General features: G+C 37.8%; 1 protein-coding gene across 1 annotated transcript in view; it reads right to left on the minus strand.

Annotated features, from left to right (window-relative positions):
* Positions 1-6,678, minus strand: part of LOC147625225 (uncharacterized) — a 63,929-nt gene extending 57,251 nt beyond the window's left edge. The window contains exons 1-3 of the mRNA XM_086818492.1: positions 6,548-6,678; positions 6,090-6,180; positions 5,864-5,914 (exon numbers count right to left, since the gene is read on the minus strand). Coding sequence (XP_086674618.1) covers positions 5,864-5,869 — 6 coding nt within the window. The 5' untranslated portion in view covers positions 5,870-5,914; positions 6,090-6,180; positions 6,548-6,678. The remainder of the gene's footprint in view (positions 1-5,863; positions 5,915-6,089; positions 6,181-6,547) is intronic.
* Positions 6,679-26,436: the final 19,758 nt, after the last annotated feature.

Raw genomic sequence — 26,436 nt, forward strand, 5'->3', positions numbered from 1 at the left:
CCATTGGCTCCGGCAACATCCGGCTCCTCCTAAAGCTCCAGTCGGTCAACCAGTTCCCGTTCGGCCTGCAATTCCGTTCCGTCAACGCCGTCTGCAACGGACCCTGCACCCTGGTCGTCTGACAACCGCCATGTAGCCTACTGTACCTAGTCATCTAATGACAGGTACTTTTATTTCAAAAAAAAATAACAAATATTTGCAGACATTCTAGTGCAAGTTCAACAAATTTTGGGGGTTTGGCAAAATTCCCCTTTGCGTGGAAAATTGCAGGAGACAAAGTTGCATGCAAAGTATTTGCTACAGAATTGCCAAAAACCGAACATGTTGTTTTGGTTGGAATTTGGGGGTTTTTCAAATTTAAGTCCAAAATCAATAAATTAAGCCTCTTCTAGTTGCAGAAATTTGGGGCTTTTGTGAAAATTGGGCAATTGCCTACACATTGAAGCAATTGCAGTGCATAAAAATTAGGGCATTTCACATTGGAGCATGTAATTGGGGATTACAGCGGTGATTTGTCACATATGTATACACATTGTGTGTAATTGGACAATTTGGTGCAGGTTAAAACTTGCTTCAGGTTGCAAGCAAAAATTTGCTCAGGACATTTGGTTGCCTAGCAGTGCACATCGCTGCTTGGTTTGCCTGCAGGTGTATTTTGTGGACATGGCTCAAAATGCTACAGATGTATTTGGTGTGCTCACCCAGGAGGACAAGTTGGATGGATCAAACTACTCCCTCTCTCGAGTTTCATGGTCCATAATTTGCTAGTAGCCAAAGGGCTTTGGGGCATCATGTGTGGTGACGACACACACCCACTTACCATACATCCAACAATGCCTCAAAGGGGAGGTGCTCAAAGAGCTCCTCAGGTAGAACCTGCTCCCACACAAGAGCAGAAGAGATAAAACTCGAGGGATGCACAGGCCATGTCCTTGATAGCCCTTTCAGTGAAAAGGACTATTATTCCACACATTCAGTCTTGCAAGACATCCAAGCTTGCACATTGGTCAATGCATCTTGCTAGTTAGCTCAGCTCGTGGCTCGGTGGGAACAGCCAGGACTTGTGCCCATGGCTATCATGGTTGGGTGGTGAGTCAGGCCTGCACCCCCTTCACGTTGTTTGGCTTTGTTTTGTAGGTTTCGAGTCGTGTTTTAGGATTGCTCTACGAGGAGATCCGTGGGGATCTAACAAGAGTGCTGGTCGGCCAGTTGTAGCAGGCCGACAATAGGAGAGTAGCATAAAATGTTATAACAATGCTATAAAATACCTTAATAATGGTAGAAAAATAATGAATAATATCTACTAAGATATGCCAATGCAGGGCCTCGTAAATGGCCAATACAAGCATGAAAACGGTGATGTAGACCATCTGGAGATGATATAATCTAACAGGCAGGTGCTCTTTCTGAGGTGTATCCCGTACTGCGCAATACTGGAGTGTCCATGGTTGAATCTTCATCAACTTATCTTCTTCAAACTCTTGCACACTATGAGCTGCAGAGAGGGTGTTAGAAATTGTGCATCTCAGTGTACTTAGGATATTACCTATTTTATGAGGTTTTATCCATTTTTTCCTTTTTAGTAAGTCGTGGACAGTCGACCAGCTCCCTTGCATCACTATAAAAGGGGTCCTCCCATATTCACTTGTTCCATCCAACCTATTCACAAGCACATGTTCTACACCATTTGTTGGCTGATATTGTCATTGTAAAAGCCTCTTGCTACATAACATGATGTCTCTCTCTCCTTTGATATTGTCATTGTAAAAGCCTCTTGCTACATAACATGATGTCTCTCTCTCCTTTGCTCTCTCTCTCTCTCCTATAATTTGCTTCCACATTGTGCAACTTTATCACAAACCAGATAGAAGTTCATTATCATTATATGAGAGAGATACCTCACGCAAGCAACATCGACTTCATCTATTATCCGACTCTCAACAATGTGGCAGATATCTTCACAGAGGCTCTTCCGAATGACAAGTTCAAAGCTTTCCAAAAAGTTTTAAGATTGATACACTTTGTGACTTTATATTACTTTATGCATTCCCATTTCCATTAAAAGAGAGATTGTGTCCGACAAGTTAATGGGAATGTGTATTAGACACTAGAATGTTAGTTAGGTGACATTTCCATAGCAAAAGATGTCACTTATAGTATGGTGTTTGGAGCGATTAAATTAGATGCCACATGTCAGTCTGATTTAGTCTAGGGCTTTAGTTAGAATTTCATTATTAAAAGCCCTACCAATGTTAGTGCAAAAACAACTCGTGGAGATCTATCCCTTCCTCCTGCACATGTATCCTTGGATGCATCTGTACTTGCACATCTTGCCTTGCGCACTACTCCACGTCAACAATTTTGAATCCTTAGATGTGATTCCAATGCCTTTACAAAGAGAGGCCTAGAATTAGGAGAAGCAAAGCCCAATAATTAGCATATGTGTAGCAACAAGAAGAAGAAGAGTTCATAAAAAACCTTTGTAACAATCCTAATAAGCAATCATAGATTACATGTCACCACTTGCAAGCTATGAATGTGAATGCTAGTCTCATGCGGGCAAACAAAGAAAGACTAGGTTCTTCAGTTATAGCCAATGGCTAGAAACTCAATGACCTGACCAAGGGAGACATGGGCACGTAAATATGGGTTCAAATTAAGTGCCCAATACCCAAGGGTATTTCAAGAGGGAAAGATCAATAAAGCCTATGCCATGCTAGGCTATTTTCACTCTTTCTTATTATCTAACCTCTCAACTTATTAGAGCTAATGACACCCTATCTCAATTAGAACTAAGCTGCTTCTATGTGCATGAGAGATCAAACCTAGGCATGCCTAATAATATTCTAGTGATGCATAAGTATTGCATATAATGTTTGTGTTCAAGTTTTGATTATCCTCTAAGTGAAAACATAATCGCAATCATACAAGTAGAGCTAGCTTCTTGTGTGAGGGATCAAACCTAGGCAAAGCTTGTTTGAGCTTGATAAATATTCTTATAAACATGTTGAAGCATAAGTATTGTGAATGATGTTGTCTTCAAGTTTTGATTATCCTCACATGCAAACATAATTGCAATCATACTCATTTGCTCATCCAAATGTTTGTAAACGTATGAAAAAAGGGATATGATCATGCATATGTTGTATTGGGCTTTTGAAGCATCTAAAAGTAATAAGTTTAAAATGTTGACTATACGTGATAAAGCATTGAAGTATTATCTCTACCTTTAATGTTCATGTCAAACAATCACATGAACAAGTCACATTGTCATATCCACTAGTCACTTGGAGCCTTTGTCTATGAAATGTCTTGTTGCAACTTGATAAGAGCTTGATACAAGTAAACCTGTCAATTTTCTACTGTCCGAATCTTTTTTTTCTGAAGCTACAACCAATTCTCGTTTTACACCATCGTATGCTTTGACCGCGACCACGTGCTTGGCGCAACTTTGACTAGAATCCTTGCAATCACAACGACACGTGCCTAGCATTCACAAGCAGCACCCATTGGCAACCGTTGAGTTCTAGTTCTAGCGACCACGACCACCAGAATTTGGTTGACCATGACAAGCTGGAATACAACAATAGAGGATTGGAGCGACACTGAAAAGACCAAGCAATATTTTAAAAACTGTGGCCACTTATTGTATGAGCATCAAACACGCCTAGCGGGTTGTAAGATGCGAAAGCTTAGTGGATGGAATAGTAGTAACTTCAATGTTCAGAATTCAGTAATCTTTTGAAACGCAGATTAAACACAAGATAGAGAGAGATGTGCACGTGGATGGAATAGTAGTAACTTCAATGTTCAGAATTCAGTAATCTTTTGAAACGAAGATTAAACACAAGATAGAGAGAGATGCGCGCGTGCACACACAGGGTGTCGGACATAGTATTGGGTCCCGAATACCCTCTATAGGGTCCCCACCACGAATGGTGTATTTGCTTTATTAGAATGATGTACAATAATGCAAATCTATAGATCTGATGATCTGTTTTTGACATGCGCTCTTCACCTTGGCTGTCTTGGCCCTTGGAATACCTTTTGTGAATTATGAGATGTCTGACTAAGATTCATGCTTGGCTAGTTATAACCCTTTGTAATGCTGGTCGGGTTACTCCTCTGGCAGTCGGCCTCTTGGAAAAAAGCTCCCGCAACTTGTTTTATGCATTTATTCATGAGCATTCATACCATGTTGTTGGCCGCCTGCTGCTGCTGGCTGTCCGGACTGGTTGCGCATGGCTGTTGGGCAGCCAATATGCCCTGGCCACCTACACACCTGGCTGCCCAGTCCTTTGGGCTGGCCGACTGGTTAGCCAAGCCAACATGGGCTGTCCAACAGGCTGCCCAGCCCCAAAGGTTGGCCACCCAGGGCCTAAACCTTTCATGGGCTGGAGGGCAATGGCCATGGGCCTCCCTAGCCCCTATGGGTGGCCTAAGGCCCACCCCGTGCCTACTCAAGAAATACATATCCCTTCCTAGGGTAGACCTAAGGGCTGCCCCCCTTCTACATGCTTCTAGATAGATGCCTAGCATCTACTTGCAAACCAAACACTCAGGACACCTGACATCATTCCAAAGGGAGACTCACAGTACAAACTGGAACTGCTTCATGTGCAGGACAATGCACACCTAACCAAGACCATGTACGGGACTTGTGCACCTGGCCTTGGACTCATAGAGTGGAACCTTGGCTGACTTGTCACGAATCGGGGCTCACATGGGACCAGTTTCCACTGTCGGTCCTGCACCCTGGTATCAAATATGTCCACATAGCATCCAAGTGTGTGATGCACATGACAAGGGCATGCATCAAATAGGCGCCCCTTTTTGCATGAGCAAAAGCTCACTTAGTGCTATTTGTGACGAGCACCAATAAATATGCATGAGCTTTTGGAGGCAGAAAAAGCTAGCGCTAATCTTCAAGGGAGACGGCTTAGGGCTGATCGCTGAGGTTCAGGCCGATTCAGGGCTGGTTGACATCTCCAGAGGCTGCCAGAAACAAAAACGCTTTCATACAGGCTTCTAGAGCGTTTGCGCAGATATTAAGGGGCTGTCCAGGACTGTTTTCAACACTTCCGAGAACCTGTCCATACATTTGCCATAAGTTGTCCACGTGTTTTAAAAAACTGGTCCTGTCAAACATAAACCTTAGTAATAAAACGGCAAAAGTAGTAAATCAAGTTTTGTGGGCAATTACCACCTACAAAACCCATAAGACAAAACTTTAGGCCCAAACAAGATGTGCACACACGTCCACAGGGTGCCGAAGCATCCGCTTTCTTGTACTTCTAAGATTCCACCTGCCATCTAGAACATTGTGTACACGACCAGAATCCATACAGTTACCACGAATAGCCTTTATAGTATTTCCACATGTACAAGGCCTGAAATTCACACGCACCGCCCAAAGATCTCCACAAGCCCTGCTCGAGATCCAAAACATCATGCCATGCCCTTGGGCTCCATATAGACCCTGCCCATATGATCCATACACATGCCCACAATTAACATGCTCCGCATGTCCCGAGAAGTTAGAAGACTAAGGCAGTGCCGCACAGACCCCAAGGTTCGAACAAAACTCTTCCCTACACCTTAACCCTCTTACGCATTCAGCCATGACCCCCTTTGGCTACGTGATGAGGATTTAAAAGTGTCTGAGGTCCAGTCTGATAGCCTATAATGTCTCTTCATGAATCAAGGCTCACAACATGGACCAAATATTATATTGAACTTTAGTGCTATGACACAGACCATCAGATTGAAGCACCGTAACAATAAAGAAAACAAAAGGGCTACAAAGATATGCACAAAGTGCCAAAAGGGAACAAAAGCAAGTTGAATCAGAGAGATGGGGTACCATCATCAAGCCCCGAAGCTGTTGGGCGATGTTGATGGAGGCCAGGATCAGCTGAAACAAGCCAACAAATGAGAACAGTAAAGATAGGTCTCCATCATGCAAATGTATAAGTGGCAAAGGAAGAAATGTCATACAAACCCTAAAATCGTGCACCATTTCTGGGCCACTGGAGAGGGGGGGGCGGGGAAGGAGGGGAAGAGAGGGGGGAGGGGTCTGAGAGGGCGACCGTGATGAACACTGTGGCAAGTGACAGGGACAGTGATGATGTGTCTTCACATGTTGAGTTGGAAAAGGATGCAGGGAACCTCCTAAACCCCCTTCAAAAAACCCCAAAAGATTCCCTGGGAATTAAAAAAACCCAAAAAGAGTTGCACGCTGTTATGCTCATAAATAAAAAAGCTTCCTTTAACCCTTAAAAACAGTGTTCTAACTGGCCAAAGCAATGCTGCTATGCTCAAAGGATGGAAACCTTCCTTGAAAAACTCTGCCGTAAAAACGTAGACACATTTTCCAGTTAAGAAAACCCTAAAAATAGAGTACTGACAGGTAGAAGGGATGGCAATCTCCCTTCCGAAACATGTTTGACCAACCCTAGTCTGCACAGACGATAAAATGAACCCTACATATGGCTTTTTCTTGCCGCCCTTTCTGTCTCACTTTGCTTTGAGGTGGCTGGAAACATACCGGTCCGCGCAGAGGGAAGAATGAAACCCTAGCTCTCTCTTTATTTCTGCACCTGTGCTAGACCGATCCAAAGCAAATGATGTAGAAAACGCAGAAGAGGACTTCCGGAGCTCAAAAAATGAAAGAGCTTTTTATCCACTATATAGTGGAACCTCTGCTGCTGCTGCCGGCTATGGCGGGAGAGGAGCTCGAGCCAGTGTGGAAGGGAAGCGGAGAAGAAGCAGACTTCCACAAATGGAACAAAAATTCTTTCCCCAAAAAAAAAAAAAAAACATATTTCCTCTCGTGAGAATTGAAAATTCCCACACACGCCAAAAAAAAAAAAGATTAAAAAATTTAAAATTTTAAAAATTGTCTTGTCAAATAGCAATATATTCTTTTTGGTTTTTTCCAAAGGAATGTTGATATGATTTGGTAACCCAATGATCAATCTCAAAAAAGATTGATGTATACAATTATATTTTCTTGTGGGTTTTTTCCCCCTTAAATCTAGGTGCCACACAATTTGACCTTGCTATACTGCTTCCAAATTTGCTTCCAAATTACTAAGGATGCTTGTGGGCGTTTTGGACATTATTTCGGACGTTTTCTAGTGCCAATATTTCTGATTGCCCTTCAAAGATTAGTGAGAAATTCCACACACAAAAAAAAAACTTGTGGTTTTAGGAATAATCCCATCGTAATCAGCCTCCTGTCAAAGGCAACCCTGAGTGCTACACAACACACAGTGAGAGTAGTCACAAACAATCAAGTTTGTAACATATGTATAAAATTAATTTTTCGTGCAGTGTTTGGGGAAGGGTTGCCTTGGCCCTTAGCTCATCCTAAGGCCGTTTGGAAATCCACTTTTGTTGTTTCAACTCAATAAAAATGGATTACTTTCCATATAAAAAATCTCTATACAATGAAAATGTTGATAATTAGTAGTGATATTCTTGTCGATATCTAGAGCCATTGAAGGAAATGAGTACGAAAGTTTGTGAGACACTATTTTGTGTCCACGTGCTTAACAACTACTACTTTGCCCTTCAACTATTCAAAAAACAAAATTCTTAAGTATATTCTCCCACCTTATGTACTCTTGGCACCAATCTTTAAAAGAGATCTTTGTGTGATTGTTCCATCTTAATAGTTATTAGTAGTAGTGTTTGAAAGGTGTGCTTTTGCATTGTTTTCGTTTGAGTTAAGGAAAGTTCAAGTTTGGCGTGTTATGTAGTTGACTAAAGTGGAGTTTTCAAATAGGCAGTGCTTACAAGCCAAGCCATGCACCTCTCGTTAATATTAGTATTAATCTCTCAGTAGTGTGGAGACCTCTATCTTAATATTACAACATCACTTGAATCAAGGAAGTATCTAAATTAGGTGGATGTTTTGTGGAATAGAGTATGCCTAAGATATGGTTTGTCAAACTTTCCTTGCCTTGTAACCTAAGTGAAATGCTTGCATAAGTGTAGGAAATATGTTTATAAGTAAAGTAGAACCTTCACACACACGTCTTTTTGCTAAGATGTGCATGTTTGCAATTGGGACAAACATCGTCTTAGAAAAAGAGGAGATGAGTATGTATAAAGGTTCTAACTTTAAATCTATGAGCTTACAACCAAATCTATAAAAATATTGGTAAATGTATTAGCATATTTGTGTAATTGATTAGTAGGTGGAAATCCCCAATATCTCTTGTCTATCACATACATAATAACTAATGGTTTACTTTCTAATGCTTTAAAGGGCATGCTTTAAAGGTTCTAACTTTGAATCTGTGACCTTACAACCAAATCGATAAAAATATTGGTAAATGTATTAACATATTCGTGTAATTAATTAGTCACATACATAATAACTAATGCTTTCCTTTCTAATAATTTAAAGGGCATGCGTAAGTGAATTTTCCCACCTTATGCACTCTTAGTTCTTATCTTTCAAAAGGAATTTAATATCAACTTAAATATATTCTCACATGATAGTTTTTAAAGTGAAGACTTCTTACATCATGCTAATATCAATAAAAATATTATCCCTTAACATCACTTCATTAAAGTGAATGTATAGTTTATGTGGACACAAAATCTCTTTCTACATTGAGTCAAGCTTGCTTAGTGGAAAAAACCAAGTTGTGAGAGTTTGTTATTCAAAACTTCCCTTGCATTGAGCCCATTGTGAAACATTCCAAGTGTGGGAAATTATGTGTTTCTTTAGAAGTGCTCTAGTTCTTCCTCTATAAACATACACCATGTCATCGTTATACACAAGACATGTGATGATCTAATGGGCAAGGAGTAAACCATCGCCTTACCACTATGATGAGCAAGGAGCAAACCATCTCATTACCACACTATGTCTTTATGAATACATTCATATCATTATGTGTTTCTTTAGAAGTGCTCTAGTACTTCATCTATAAACATACACCATGTCATCGTACACAAGACATGTGATGATGATGGGCAAGGAGTAAACCATCTCCTTACCACTATGATGAGCAAGGAACAAACCATCTCCTTACCACACACTGTCTTTATGAATGCATTCATGTCATTGTATGTAATATCCTAATTACTATACAACTTGATTCTCCTTATTAAGCTTGTCGACACACCCAATACAGTTGGGTGTATGTAATATCCTAATTACTATACAACTTGATTCTCCTTATTAAGCTTGTCCACACACCCAATACAGTTGGCCATTAATGGCTAAAAGGAAACATCAAAGAGAGAAAAACAAAATCTTAAAAGTGATGTGTACAAGAAAATGTCCATAAAAGAGGGAAAATTTACATGTCATATTTTTCAATCAATAGTTTTTTTAATTGAAAGGTGGAACAGCTTATAAGGTGCTAGTGATATTTTTTACTAGCTTTTGTGATGAATAGCTCCATTTTGATCTTCAAAAAAGCAATGAGGGGTACAATCATGTATACAGCTTTCCTCCTTTTAGTAACACAAGAAACCATCTCTTCTTCAAAAGCTCTTTTTGAAATACTATCATTAGCCATTAATGATATTTTTGACTAAAATGTGAATAGCTCCATTGTAGGATATTTTGACCTTTAAAAAAATAACAAGGGGTACAATCATTTGTACAATGTTTCTCCTTTTAATTGCACAAAAATCCATCCCTTCTTTAAAAAAGCAACAAGAGGTACAATCATTTTCTGTACAATGTTCCTCCTCTCAATTGCACAAAATTCCATCCCTTCTTCGCAAGCCCTTATAAGAACAACTTTTCATTTGTCATTTTTTGAACAATGTTCCTCCTTATAATCGCACAAAATCCATCCCTTCTTCACAAGCCCCTACAAGAACAAATTTCCATCCTCGTAAGTTAAAACTTGTTATAAAAAGCCCTACCATCACCATAAATGGACAAGGTTTCAAACTAGTGTCAAGGCATTCCTTCATGCCTCTGCATGGTAGTGTTTGGCTAGCTTTAGGATCCTACATGTATGTGCCAAGTATTGGAAGAAATGCAATTTAAATACATCATGTATGAGCAAGGGACACCTTAAAAAATGGGAAAAAGGCACAATTTACTTTATCATGCTTTTTTATTACAAAAAAGTTGCACCAAATTCATATAAGAGTGCTCACAATAAAAATATGTTTTTTGGGTGCTCATAATAAGGCTATATTTTATCAGCTTATCTTGTCACTTTTGGTTCCTCCTTCCCCTTATGGTGCCAAAATGCTTGTGTGTGTGTGTGTGTGTGTGTGTGTGTGTGTGTGTGTGTGTGAGAGAGAGAGAGAGAGAGAGAGAGAGAGAGAGAGAGAGAGAGAGAGAGAGAGAGAGAGAGAGAGAGAATAAGAGCAAACAAATTTATAGATCCATTTGTCTAAGCATCATTGTTTTAGAATTAACATGATATGAAAGATGCATGAAGATTTATGGCTCTTTTATCGCATTGAGTTAATTATCTATCTCGAGAGAAGATTTATGGCTCTCCTATCGCATTAAGTTAATTATCTATCTCGAGAGAACATTTATGGCTCTCTTATTGCATTAAGTTAATTATATATCTCTTTGTGTGTGTGTGTGTGTGTGTGTGTGTGTGTGTGTGTGTGTGTGTGTGTGTGTGGAATGTTATGATTGATTTAGAGCTTAAAAATGAAAGTTTTAACATTCCATTTTTCGATGTGCGCACATGTGTGCGAAATGTAGCTATTTAAGAAGGATTCTATCTTGATGATTTCTCACAAGCCTTGCATGAGTCAATCTTTTGACAATACCATATTAACATGCCATAAGTGATGATAATATGAGGAAATGCAGATAAGGTAAGTATGCAAACAAAGACAAACATTCAAAGAAAATTGTGTACACAAGAGGCAGAAGTCAAAAAAATATATGTAACATTAGAACATGATTATTTATAATTTAAGAGTGCTACTAACAATACTAGCCTAGGCAAGAATGAGAATAACTTATTGTGGGGAACTTACTTGTTACCCGTATGAGATCCAAAATACCTTTTTTTGTTTGGTTGCTCCCTCCTTTGTTCCTTCGATGTGTTGCTCAGGTGCTTCACTCCAAAGACAAATCCTTTCTCACTCACATGGAAGCAAGAAAATGAAAGGCACAATGTATAATTTCCTCACACAAAAGCTCTCTCTCTCTCTCTCTCTCTCTCTCTCTCTCTCTCTCTCTCTCTCTCTCTCACACACACACACACACACACACACACACACACACACATGGAAGCAAGAAAATGAAAGGCACAATGCATAACTTCCTCACACAAAATCTCTCTCTCTCTCTCTCTCTCTCTCTCTCTCTCTCATTCATACACAAGATTGAGCCATGAGTGTTTTAGATTTATGTATAAGATTGTGTTCACACAATTGTCGAAGTCACTTATATACTTGGCCATGTATTCCACATTTTGGTCACCCAGAATATAAAAAATTAGGCTTCTACATGGACTAATGGGCTTATAAATATTTGGAATTGCAACTCTTGGACTCAAAAGATAACAAAAAGCATATATAATGTTTAACCACAATTTGGTTTACATGCCCTCCTTATTGATGGAGATTTTGTCCTTGAAAGCTTATATGGGAGATAATTGGCCATGCCTGCATAGCCCTTGGCACACAAAGTCTCCTCTTCCAGACATTCTTGGTAACCCTTAAAAAGTAGTAGCATGGCATCTAGAAGTTAACATTGAACATGTCCTATCTTACCCATTTGAAAGTAAGATAAGATTCTAGCGAGTGTGGGGCCTCTTGGAGGTCGAAGTTTAGGTTACTTACATACTTGTTCTTATAGTAGGCCTTTGAATAATTGATAAGGAGAACCAGTATCTTAAAGAAATGCATGGTGACCATCGTTTATAGCATTGCTTTCCAAGAATGGACTCTTTCTTCCATCTGTGTGATGGTATCATCAATAAATGATGGCTGGAATAGTGGGAAGTTAATTATTGCATGGGTGTCTCTAGCTTTCACTACTCTAAACTAATCTCAAGTTCATCTCCTCTTTACGGGCATGTATGTAGGCTCAGCCCTTTGTAGCATTAGCATAATGGAATTATTGTAGGACCTTTTCTCCAAGTACAAGATTTTAACAAATTTTACAAATTACTTTAACTACAAGTTAATACATCAACCTTAGAAGAAGAATTAAGTGGAAAACTTAAACGAAAAAATATTTATGAACACAAGACAACAAAAGCATTGGGTCCAATCTGCCCCCCCTTAGTAAGACCCGCGGTCTCACATATGAGTATTTCAATGATTTATTAAGGTATGAAGTAATTTGATACAATCATACATCTTCTCATCTGAGGAGAAAAAAGAACATAGAAAGAAAAGAGAGCTTTATCCAAGGAACCTGCAATTCTTACAAACCATGTTTAATCTCTCTCTCTCTCTCTCTCTCTCTCTCTCTCTCTCTCTCTCTCTCTCACACACACACACACACACACACACACACTCACTTATGAAATAATTAAACCATATAAGGAAAACAATAAGAGAATTAATACTCCCTGTAGACGTTTACCTGTCTCAGCCTATCTTGACTCCCTGTACACAAGTACAGCCCATCTCTCTAGTTTTTCGTCAGATAATCGAGTTGATACTTAAAATTACAGGAATAGGCCTACTCTACAACTCAGCGCCGCAGGCCGTTTTGCTAAATTCAACCGTATGCAAAAATCAACCTACTTTTTGGAGATCTTTATCATAAATATGCATAAAATTTATTTTCTTTATATTTCTCTAATTGTTTAGAGATATTCATGTACTCTCATCTCTAACTATAACTTTTATTAAATAAATATAAAGATAGTTCACTCACATAACAGTCCTCCCGATTAAGAAAGCAACTATCCTTAGTTGCATAGCTTGCAAAACCTAGCCTAGAAAGTTGACCAAAAGAAAGTCCAACAAACCAGCAGGGTTGTACACATGGTACATTAGATCATACATTACTTTCTAGGCTAGGTTTTGCAAGCTACGCAACTGTCCTTAGTTGCGTAGCTTGCAAAACCTAGCCTAGAAAGTTGACCAAAAGAAAGTCCAACAAACCAGCAGGGTTGTACACATGGTACATTAGATCATACATTACCAATAAAATGTGTTTTGGCAACTCCTACCAAAACCATCAATAACAAAGTATACATGTTGTTAAATATATTTCTTTTTTTTTCTTCAAAAAAATAACAACATTTGATAAGAAGTATACACGTCATACCAAAAGCCCGATATTGTTGTTAAGATATCAACCATCTTGATCCATTATCTTATGTTCATGCCATATTCACCCTGGCTAATGAGCAACACATGCTCACACTCTCTCCAACTATACTAGTTGTCCACCATCACACAATGTTAGCGGCTCACAACTACTAACACCGACAGCAATCATGAGTACTAACCCATACTCAAGTCTAATTTTCTCTAAGCCGTGGGTATCCCCAATGACCCTAGAGAGTGATCAAACACATCAGATTAGTGCCTCTTTCCTGAGAAAACAACTGTCGTGTGGCTGAGAAAATCCTTCTCAGTAATTACTCACACCATATCACCACCATCACGTCCCAACCATTCCAGCTTACGAGCACAAAGCCCATCAATCTCACCAACCTACATAAGGTTTTTCATTCATTCAAACACACTACAAGTTAGCAACATATGCTAAAAGTCCATGACAGCACATAAGTAATAAATCCAATACTTAGTTCCAGCTATGCCTAATTTCATATGTCCTACACATGGAATATTCGGAATCACCCGTGATATGCTACGAACATAGTGGTAGTTAGGCATCCCCAATTAACCACAGAAAGATGGATGGACAAACCATGACATCCCTCCTACCCGAGATAGCAATTGTCCTTAGTTGTATCATATCAACTGGCCCATGTTTGAAAGTAAGATTGGGTGAGGTTGGGATAGGTGGGACAAAACCGTTCAGGTATCCATTTAAGAATTGACAAATAGAGTATAAGTGTTCTCCATTGTTGTGGTGTGATTGAAATTATCTGTCAAAACAACTCAACACTCTAAGAGATGTGAATGGTTATGGTTTCTATGAATAAGCAATATAAAATTCTTAAACATAATTCGTGAGAAACTTAACATCATAACAATGAAAGATAAATTGATTATGGATACAAGATAATAGATACTAACCTTGAGTGTCGAAAAGTTATATGAGAGGATGTGATATTATAAATAAACAATAGATAGAAATGACTTTTCAATACATTGAAAGTTTAAATACAAATATAAATATGAATGACTAGCAACAATTCTAACAATCTTGATTAATAAAATGAAAACTTGAATTTAACTATTTAATAATAACTCTCTTATGAATAAAAAATAACAGAGTTCAAGATAATACCAATAAAATGTGTTTGGCAAGTCCTACCAAAACCATCAATAACAAAGTATGCATATTGTTAAATACATTTCTTTTTTTTTTCTTCAAAAAAATAATAACATTTGATAAGAAGCATACACGTCATACCAAAAGCGCGATATTGTTGGTTGTTAAGATATCAACCATCTCGATCCATTATCTTATATTCATGCTATATTCACCCTGGCTAATGAGCAACACATGCTCACACTGTCTCCAACTATACTAGTTGTCCACCATCACACAATGTTAGCGGCTCACACAACTACTAACACCAACAGCAATCATGAGTATTAACCCGTACTCAAGTCCAGTTTTCTCTAAGCCATGGGTATCCCCAATGATCCCAGAGGGTGATCAAACACATCAAATCAGTGTCTCTTTCGCGAGAAAGCAACTGTGTGGCTAAGAAAACCCTTCTCGGTAATTACTCACACCATATCACCACCATCACGTCCCAGCCATTCCGACTTACGAGCATAAAGCCGATCAATCTCACCAACCTACACAAGGTTGTCCATTCATTCAAACACACTACAAGTTAGCAACACATGCTAAAAGTCCACGACAGCACATAAGTAATAAATCCAATACTTAGTTCCAGCTATCCCTAATTTCATATGTCCTACACATGGAATATTCGGAATCACCCAAGTGCTATGCTACGAACATAGTGGTAATTAGGCATCCCCAATTAACCACAAAAAGATGGATGGGCAAACCGTGATATCCCTGCTGCTCGAGATAGCAATTGTCCTCAATTGCATCATATTAACTGGCCCGTGTTTGAAAGTAAGATTGGGTGAGGTTGGAATAGGTGGGACAAAACCGTTCAGGTATCCATTTAAGAATTGACAAATAGAGTATAAATGTTCTCCATTATTGTGGTGTGATTGAAATTATCTGTCAAAACAACTTAACACTCCAAGAGATGTGAATGGTTATGGTTTCTATGAATAAGTAATATAAAATTCTTGAACATAATTTGTGAGAAACTTAACATCATAACAATGAAAGATAAATTGATTATGGATACAAGATAATAGATACTAACCTTGAGTGTCGAAAAGTTATATGAGAGGATGTGATATTATAAATAAACAATGGATAGAAATGACTTTTCAATACATTGAAAGTTTAAATACAAATATAAATATGAATAACTAGCAACAATTTTAACAATCTTGATTAATAAAATAAAAACTTGAATTTAACTATTGAATAATAACTCACTCTTATGAATGAAAAATGAGAAAGTTTAAGACATAAAAGAAAGATAGGTCAAATTAAGCCGAACAAAATAAACTTATACAAAATGTAAGGCATAATTTCAATGAGGCTTGTATAAATACCTTTATAATATATTTATAGCAATAATCACTCAAATTTGAGGAAAGCAATTCTTAGGTTTCAAATGGCTCAAATTAACAAGTCTAAATATATGTGCTTACCTTAATGTCAAAGGAGATAATAATGAAAAGATTAATTCCTATTTGAAGTTAAAATAAACTTGAATGATAAATATAAAACTTGGCAATCATAAGATTGAGTTAAGAGTAGAAAGGTAGCACCTTACATAGATTCTATTGCAATGATGTTCAGCAAAATAGCAAAAGCACTATAGTCCAATTATTAATAGGTTTGTCCATAACCCATATCTTTGATTTTCTTTCCCTAAGCATGTGAAAAGATCTTGTACTTGGCCTGTAGATCTTATACCACTATTACAGGACCTGGCCTCCAAGCCCCCAAGCCTCCCTTGAGTGTGCCCCATGCCCCTATTATATAGGAGGACCCTCAAGTGACTCTTGACTCTCCATTTCCCATGTGTGACCCTTGGATGCCTGACCCTAACCTTAACCTTTAAGGTTAGTCCTAACCCATGCTCTACTAGAGCTTGTTCCCATGCTCCCATGCTCACAAGCCTAATGTGGGTTAGTCTCCTAGTATATGCACACATAATGTGCATATAACATACTTCCCCTCTCTCAAAACATTGCACTCTTGCAATGAAAAGAAAGAGAACTACACTGAACAATATCAACCGACTCCCAATTCAAATCCTCTATTTTCCTATCTTTCCACCTAATTTTAACCTCAGGGATTAGTCAACTACAAAGTTTTCTTTCCCTGAATTCAAGTACTTTATCAGGTTCATGTAGAACATAAGATAATTCTTCGACTTCAACGAGTTCTTGAGGAGTAACTGTGTTATCCTCACCTCCCAGTTTCCCTTTCAATCTATTGATATAAAAGACTGGATGAACTCTAACATGTGGAGGTAGTTTTTTAATTCAGACGTAACTGTGCCAATCCGATGTATAACTCAAAATTGACCACAATATCTAGGAGATAAATTCAAGCATTTTTCTTTTGACAAAGTCTAAAAATCTTTAGGAACTTTTAAATCAACCAACGCTCCTGGTTCAAAAGACCAAATAGAGAGTCCTCTATCAGCATAGAACTGTGCCCTATCCTGAGCACTCCTGATAGAATCCCGAGCTTCGGTCAGCATTTCCTACATATCACACAAGAAATCCCTCGATGCATCAAGCTCAATGTCCTTAAGACCGACATCAATAGGTGCCATGGGTTGATACCCATACATAAGCATGAACGGTTTAAAACCAATAGCCGTATATTTAAAACTGTTATAGCCAAATTCCATCATTGGAAGATATTTTTCCCAATTTGATGCTTTTTCGGAGACATATGCATGAAGCATATCCTCTACAATCTGATTCATATGCTCTGTTTTTCCATCAGAGTGCGAATAATCATAGGAATTTATACTCAAAGTAATTTCCTTGTTGTAAACCATTCAAAAATAAAGTAGGAAAACATGGCATTATAACAGCAAAAACGAGGGATTCATTGGCGCCCCGACGTACCCACATCTACACATGAAATAATCGACGTCCCGAGTTACCCATATCAACATAGAGAGTCATCAGTGTCTCGATGAGTCACATATGTCCATCTGTAAACCATCAGGTTGATTGTATAAATCACCTAAAGTACGAAATTAGAGAAACAAATACCAACAAAGGACAAATCCAAATTTCCTTAATCCAAATACAACAAGATAAACTCACTGAACTCTAAAGAAAGAGATTTCAACAAGTGAAAATGTCGACGAGATTACACTCATCAATACATGCAGGTTATAGATAAAAAAAGTTTATCTAGAGAATGCCGACACTATAACTTCTAGTGAATTTAGAAAATGAGATTGTCTTTTAATGTTGAGGTCAACATGCTAAGTGATGTAAGCAAAGCAATAATCTTGAGCCCAAATTATCCTATAAGATAATATATGTGAGGGATCACTAGCGTCCCATACTACCATGATACCACCCATACATACCTTAACAATTTGAAACTCCCTAGTATGCCGTCTAGGAAAAATGAATAAAATCCTATATAAAAGGAATAAGATGGCCTTATCCTAGACTTTCACATACTAAAATCTGTCTCTATATTCCTGAGACCACATCAAGGAATAACTCTTTTCGAGTACATCATTAGAAAAGAATTTTGAATTATTGGCGCCTTTCTAAAATGATAACTACCCAAAACACAATAAAACTAGGGTAGAAAAATAACTCACCTAGATACATAAGCAACTAGGTATCCAAGTTGGAATATGTACAAAAGTACAAGCAATATACTCCAAAATGAATGCAAAAAATAAAGGCAAATGCTACCTTCAAAGCACATGATATTATCCAAAGGATCAGAAGATCCTTATAAAACCATGGATAAAAGCATAAAAGCTCCTCGAATCCATTAAAACCATAGTTGATCATAAAAATCAATGCATGCCATCTAATGGTCATTAATCATGCCAAAAGAAGTATTAAAATCGGTGGCTAACTCATCAATCCAGAGTATATGAATGTTGTGTCGTTCAAGCAAAACTCTAAAGTAAGAAAGTGAAACACATGCGTGTAGCACTTATTAAAAAACCCCTAGATACAAGTGATCTAGACAGAACCTGATGAGGCTATATAAAACTTGGAAAACATCCAATAAAATCCACCAAAACAAACCGATCAACTGACCCATGATAGAATTTGTCTTAGGCTTAGAAAATTAAGCATAGACCACACTTAAACAAGTGCAAAATAAATTATCATGGACAAGTGTCAAACGTAAAACACACTTTGAATGCAAATTCTAGCCATCATTGAAGAAAGTAAGGAATATGTCCAAAAAGAATGGCTAAACAATGGTAAAAAATTATGAAAACATTGTTCAGAATTAATATAAACAGAAATATCTACTAATACAAGGTATAATCATATTAATAATATGCGAATAACCCGCATCTATCTAATGTCAGCAAGCACGAGAAAACCTACTTCAACATTAAATAACCCTCAAAAATATTAAATTCTCGAGAAAAAGAATTGTCATGATTTTTTTCTAATTTTTTCTAATTTAATAGGGCCTCAAAATATGATAATTTTGAATTCCACCAAACCTATCTTATAGCATTCCAATCCTATATTTTTCCAGAAAATTTTTACCAGTTAAATTTGCCAAAATACCATTGATATTTTTAATAATACCAATTTTTAGGATTTCTAAAAAATAATTTCTAGAAATTTTCATAATTTTCCCTCAGAATCCCATCATTCACAAAATTTCCAATTCCACCTGACAATTCTCAAATCCAATGAAAATTTTTAATTTTAATAGATTTTTAAAATTTTTAGGTCAAAAAATATATTTTTAAAGGAACCCGAATGGACACACCACATGCCAAACACCAACCCCACATTTTTCAGAAATTTAAAATAACCTTTGTCTAATTTTTCACTAATTTTCAAGAATTTTTTGAAATTTTTAATTTATCCCGAACGCATTTAGAATACGAACGGTCAAAAAAAATTGGAATCCCAACGGTTTTCCCGGAATACGGAAAGCCAAAAGTTTCGGGAAAATGAAAAGACAAAAAAAAAAATCAGAATGTGAAGGGTCAAAAGTTTCTGAAATACGGAAGGTCAAAAGTTTTTCCGGAATTCGGAAAGCCAAAAGGTTTCGAGAAAGCGGAAAGCCAAAAGGTTTCCCGGAAGATGAAAAGCCAAAACGTTTTAAGAGAAAAAAAAATTAGAAATTTCCAGAGATTTTTTTTTTCTCAAATGTCAAATTTTCTCTAATTTTTAGGCTTTTTCCAAGCTTTTTTTGAAACAATTTCGAAAGCATTTTTTGGTAAATAACAAAAAAATAATAAAAAACCAACTTTAATAAGCTTTAGTAAAAGCTTATGAAATTTTTTTGGGGGGACGGATCGTTTTTCCACTGGCGGGTTGCCCCCCCCCTCCGACGCCTGTGCGCGTAGAAAAATGAGAGAGAAGGAGAGATTATCTCTCCTCACTCTTCTCTCCTCTCCATCTTCTCCACTCCCTTCTCTCTCCACCCTCTCCTTCTCTGTTAGAGAGGAGGCTGATTAAGCTTTACTTAATCTTTTTAATTAAACTAAGCCTAATCATAATTAAATATTAATTATGATTAATATTTAATTTTAAAAAATCCCTTTTAAGAGAAGTTCACATGGGCGAGAGACAAATAAACGAGAAAAATCAGATTTGAGAGGCAAAGAGGGTCCCACGCACACAGGAGAGCATTTCATGCATCAACATGCTGCCCCCTACTGCATTTCAGCAGAAAATCGATGGAAATTTGATTGCCTACCTGCGGAAAGCCTCGCAAAAATGTATAAAAAATATATTTTTAACCATATAAATGCTAAATTTTTTTAATAAATTAGAAAAAATTTCTTAAAAATTTTAGAAATTTAGGGAATCCATTCTACCAAAAATATCCATAGTAAAATATGTGGTATTTTTGTAAAAATTTCCATTAATGCTTATTTTAAACCATAAAAAATAGAGAAAAATAGCATTAAACTCACAAAATTTCCCCGCAACATCGATTCATCCCCATTGAATAGTAGTAACACGCGTTCCAATCGCCATATCGACGATCCATGTGCAAATCATCAACACAAATCAACAAAATAACATATTTATTAGTAAATATTAAAATTTACTTCAAAAAATACCAAAAATTACAATAAAAAAGAAAAATCAACAACAATTAACTAGAGATTGCTCTGATACCACTGTTACAACCCTAAGATCTCTCTACATAATTGTTATGCATTAACATGCATAAATCAGGCATAAACTCATCCACCCACCATCCCCTGAGCCCAAGGAATGCACACATGAAATATAATGAAATACATCATACCTTTACTTTGATGTCCCATACCATCAAGAGGTATAACTCCAATCCAATAGCATGTAGCTATAGTGTGAAATTTTAGGTGAGTAGTTATGATCCTCTACACAAGAGAGCATAACATAACCTAGTCTCAAGCTAACATCAAGAGACCATAGCCTCAAGCTAACATCAAGAGACCATAGCCTAAGCCTCAAGATAACATAGCCTTGGCCTCCCCCATGCCCCTATTATATAGGAGGGCCCTCAAGTGACTCTTGACTCTCCATTTCCCATGTGTGACCCTTGGATGCCTAATCCTAACCTTAACCCTTAAGGTTAGTTCTAACCCATGCTCCACTAGAGCTTGTTCCCATGCTCCCATGCTCCACTAGAGCTTGCTCCCATGCTCACAAGCCTAATGTGGGTTAGCCTCCTAGTATATGCTCCACTAGAGCTTGCTCCCATGCTCACAAGCCTAATGTGGGTTAGCCTCCTAGTATATGCACACATAATGTGCATATAACAGTGGCTTTACTCTCTCAAAAAATTATGCTGCATCATCAAAGAGAGTATCATCCTCATCATTTGTATGTGTACGCATACGTATGTATATACACACATATATATGTATAATATATTACACACACACACACACGTGTGTGTGTGTGTAATAATACATATATGATAAGAAACATGAGATGTATCAAAAGAATAAGAAGCTTTTTTATTGAGATTGGCTATTGATTATAGTGATAGATGCAACAATATAATAGAATGACAAGGTTTATAAATAATATTATTCTGATTCACAAGATGCTAGTGCGTAGACTATGCCTCTCTCCATCCTTAAGATTAGAACCATTGTAGGTAAAAAAATATCTAAGATATCTTTATCATCATTTAGGATGAAATCATCTTACAAAAACTTGGCAACTTGAGCTAAAATTAAGGACTATGGGATGATGAGCTAAAGAATAGATATTTCTGGGATTAACTAATGAGATTTCCCCATGGAAGAAAGCCATGGCTTCAATGGGATATGCACAAATGTGTTTCTAATGAGTTTATGAAGGTGAGTGATTACATGTAGTTAATATTATGTTCCAAAGAAAGAGAGTTTACTGTTTAAAAAAGAAGTTAAAGGTGACCTTGGATAGAATGGATACTCACATATCTCTTTTGTTATCTTTATAGCTTGTGTTAGGACTTGGTCTAGCTCTCGTCATGGCCCTCTGACTTCAATAAACTCTTGGGGGGTTTCTTTCTTCCCATGCCATGTCCTTAGGGATTCTTTTGATCTCCTCATCTTGGCCTCTTGGGAAAACTAATCTCTTTGACTACATAACTTAAGTTGGGATTTGTTTAAGTTAAGTGATTACCTTAGCCTTGTTGAATCAAGTGTCGTTGGGTCTTACCTTTGAGTTGTAAATGTAACTCCCAGATGTTGGTGCACTAGCTTGTCTTCTACGCAATTGCATCCTCACTCAGCTATCACGTAAGAGGGATGTTACATAATGTCCACCCTTCAACTAAATGGGGATGCTCGAATGCTAGTATGCCATGCTCGTGAATTGGTGTCGTGGGTGAACCCACATTAAATACTAGTTTCCTAGTATTATTGGTATAGCTTGAGACCTTGCTTGACGGGTGTATGTTGTTGAGGTGCAACAAGTAGTGCCGTGCTTGATAACTGTGTGTGGTCAAAGTGAAACAAATGGACTACACTAGACAACTACACACGGTCGAAGCGTAATAAAAGTGGTTTATGCAAATGATGTTACATGCTAATTGAAGTGTAACAAGTGGTAATACATGCCATGCTAGATGATGTGTATAATGATACTCTCATCATCGTGTAATAAGTGGTGAGTGTATATTTATATTTGTGCTTATAATTGTTTCATATTAGGATTCATTGTTGTGGATATAGCAATTATTTGGAACTACATTTATGATATAGGTGATGAGTAATACGTGTGTCGCACATGGAGGATCTTGTCTATATCATCTCAAATTATTAGTATTATTTCGTATTATTTTGTTGACCATGTGCCAAATGATTATACATATTATTTATGCACGCTTATGCGTGGCATTGCTATATTTCTAGTACACATGTTAGAAGAGTTTTGGTTATTTACACTTAGTGTGTGAACAAGCTCTAGTTCTTGAGCTATTTTTTGTAAAAGTGAAAAAGCAAGCCCAATTTTGTACGTACAACTATTATTAGTTCCTTGGGCTATATATTGAATACAATTCTCAAAATACTCATATCATGGGACCTTTTTGTACTTCTTGAGTGAAGACATAGTTAAAAACTCACAAATTCATCAAATTGATATGAAAGAGCATAGCATAGCATAAAACAAAAAAAAAAAGAACAACATCACCATCAAGACACTATTAGGTGCAGTCTTCCCCTTAATGCGTGTAGCTCCACTTCTATGACATGAGTATTTTGAGAATTGTATTTAATAAATAGCCCAAGGAGCTAACAATAGTTGTGCATACAAAATCGGGCTTGCTTTTTCCACTTTTACAAAAAAGCTCAAACACTAGAGCTTGTTCACACACTAAGTGTAAATAATCAAAACTCTTCTAAAATATATGCTAACAATATAGCAACACCATGCATAAGCGAGCATAAATAATTTGTACAAACATTGGGCATGTGGCCAATAAAAATAACTCATAAAATAACCTTGTGCACATTCACACATATAATAACCTTGTGCACATTTCATTTATTAAGCTGATTTCTACACACATTAAATCAAGCATATTTTTATACGATTGTTATGTCTCAAAAATATGATAAAATATATACATGTAAACATTTCTTCCATTCAAGGAAACAATTGTCCTCAGTTGTGTAGAAGAAAATGCTACAATAATAACATCATGCTCGTTGCTATTGTCATTATAACCTGTAAGGTAAACTTAGAGGTCCGAACATGGCTCAGAGGTTGATCAAGCATGACTACCACAAAGAGACTCAAAGGTTCATTGATTGAGCATGGCTCAGAGGCACAAAGGCATGGCTCAAAAGCTCGGGTGAACATGGACTGCAACAATAAAACTTGGGTGATCCTCGCACTCATCATCAAAAAATAATATGATATAGACAAGATCCCTTATGTGCGACACGCGCACTACTCATCACTCAATCATTATACACATCATCTAGCGTATTACCACTTGTTACACTTTCAATTAGCATGGCACATCAATTGCATAAACCACTTGTTACACTTCGACCGCGTGTGCAGTTGTCTAGCATAGTCCACTTGTTTTACTTTGACCATAATAAAGTTGTCAAGCATGGCACTACTTGTTACACCTCAACAACATACACCCATCATTGGAATCCTTCACATAGGATTAGTCTCATGTCAAATACCACAAGGCTAATACATAGTGAAAAATTCATAAAGTATAGTTCAAGATGAGTTCAACAAAGCATCAATTATTGAGGAGTAATTGGTTGAAAGAGATTCCTCAAGTATATAGAACTCCTCCCCCTCATGATTAGAGGTTATCTCGAGAGGGATTTGCAACTCTCGAGACCCAATATTTAATATGGCTTACAATCCATAGAATAAGTGGGGAGCTACTTGTTTCCACAAAAACTTTGCACTCATGAGAACTTGTCTAGTGTTAAAACTTAGATTCTTCTTAGAAGATGGGAATGTGATTGTACAGCTCATTATAAAGAGGAACAAAAAAGAAGTACACAAGAACAATAAAGAATGACACACAACAGGTACCAAGTACACAAGTATTGAATGGTGATTAACACCCTTAAATAAGTTGGTCGTTTTTTATTCGACCATTTTAAAACAATTATTATTTTTGAAAAAAAAATTACAAAAAATTTAATTTTTAAAAAAGCATCCCTACATTCGCTCCTCTCTTCTCTCTCCATCACTCCTCAATCTCTCTCCCCTTTACTCTCCCCCTGCCCTCCTCTCTCTCCCTCATCATGGTTTGCAAGATGAACATCGAGAAACATAATCATCATTAAGCTATAAAAAGCTTGACAAGTACATTGAAGAAGTTAGCATTACGAAGTAGTGCCAACATTATTACTACATTGAAGAAGTTGGCATTATAAAGTAGCGCCAGCATTATTACTACATTCAATACTTAGGAAACACACTCATTAGGTTTTGTGGCACACAATCATTGATAGAGGAGAGCTCGGGCGCATCGATGGAGGAGAGGTGGGGCAAGAGGCACGCTAATGAAGGATAGAGAGGGGAGGGGCCGCTTGGGTGGAGGGCTTACAAAGGGTTTTGTGAGCCCTCCACAGGCCATGTTGCATGGCTTGTCGAATGTAGGCTACGCAAGTTGCTTGGATTGTGGCATGCCGCATGGGCCATAGTCCATAGTCCATAGTCCAATGCGGCATGGCCTGTGGCATGTAGGCAATGACGTGTGGTGAGTGTCACATGCGTGGCACGCGACACACGCTACATGTCACTGCCATGTGAATTGCTTGCACCTGGGCATTACACGTGGCTTCCATGTAGACTACGCGGTCCACGTGCCTAGTTACATGTAATGCACGTACTGGCGCCAATGACTTGGTGCCACGTGCAATATTTACACACGTGCATTACATGTGGACTGCACAGTCTATATGCGTAATACATGTGGCTACCATGTGTAATGCCCGAGTGTGGGCATTACACGTGGCTTGCTACATGTGTGTTGCGTGGCTTGCCATGTGGCTATCCAATGGCTTTAAAGCCGTTGGACAGCCAGCGGAGGTCTCAAAACCCTTTGTGAGCCCTTTGCCAAGACCCCCCCTCTCTGTGAATGCCCTCACCCTCTATCTCCCCTCAACGCCCTCGCCCCTCTCTTGCCCCTCTCGCGGCCCCTCTCACCCATCAATGCTCTCTCGCCCCTTTCATCCTTCAACTTGCTCCCTCTCCTCCCTAAATCGTCCCCTCTCTTCCCTCAACTCGTCCCTAACACATCAATCCAAGTGAGGAATCTAACAATGTTTAAGTAGTGCCGGTGATGGATTAAAGTGCGCCTCCACACTACAACAACACATTCGAATTGCCCAAGCTAATTCAATCATTCAAATTCTCGAGGTATTCTTTTTGTGATTAATATAAATGGCATAATAGATACCAAATATTAAGAAATTCTGTGCATATTTAATGTAAAGTTAATTTACAGAGTTACATCACATCTTATTTAAAAGAATGGATTTCTTGGATCAATAATGAATCATGAATAAGGACTAATTTAAGCACTATTCTTAATTATGGCTACATATCAATAAACAAAGGATGTATATTAATTACTAATTATATTTAAAATTTAATTTAAAAAAAGAAAGAATATGGTTGATTAAGCTCATATTTATTTTTTCAAGGTGGCATCTTTCAAGCGCATGACTTTCAAGACAAAATGCCTCCCCGAACTCATTTGCAATCAAAGGGGGGTTCACCGAAAATCAAGACGAGGTCTCACTATCACAAGGCGTGGGCCTTTCACAAGTGGCCACATAAAGCGAGGTAACGAACACCTCTTAATTGCAGTTGAGTCTGGGGGCTGGTTCTTCAACACCATTGACAATCATGTGGCTAGCAGTGTTGCCACAATTGTTAAAGAAGAGGAGTTTGTAAAAGAGAGTTTCAGCCAAGTGGTTGAATGACACATCTCCACGAATTGTGTGGAGCACCACTTGGTCGATATTCATAACCACGTTCCTAGAGTGCCACTTTGTCACCTCCTTGAAAACCCAGCAATCCATACGAACGAGGATTCGATCG

Source organism: Cibotium barometz, chromosome 24 (genome assembly GCF_041138505.1).
Source record: "Cibotium barometz isolate CiBa-2024 chromosome 24, ASM4113850v1, whole genome shotgun sequence".
Taxonomy (NCBI): Eukaryota; Viridiplantae; Streptophyta; class Polypodiopsida; order Cyatheales; family Cibotiaceae; genus Cibotium; species Cibotium barometz.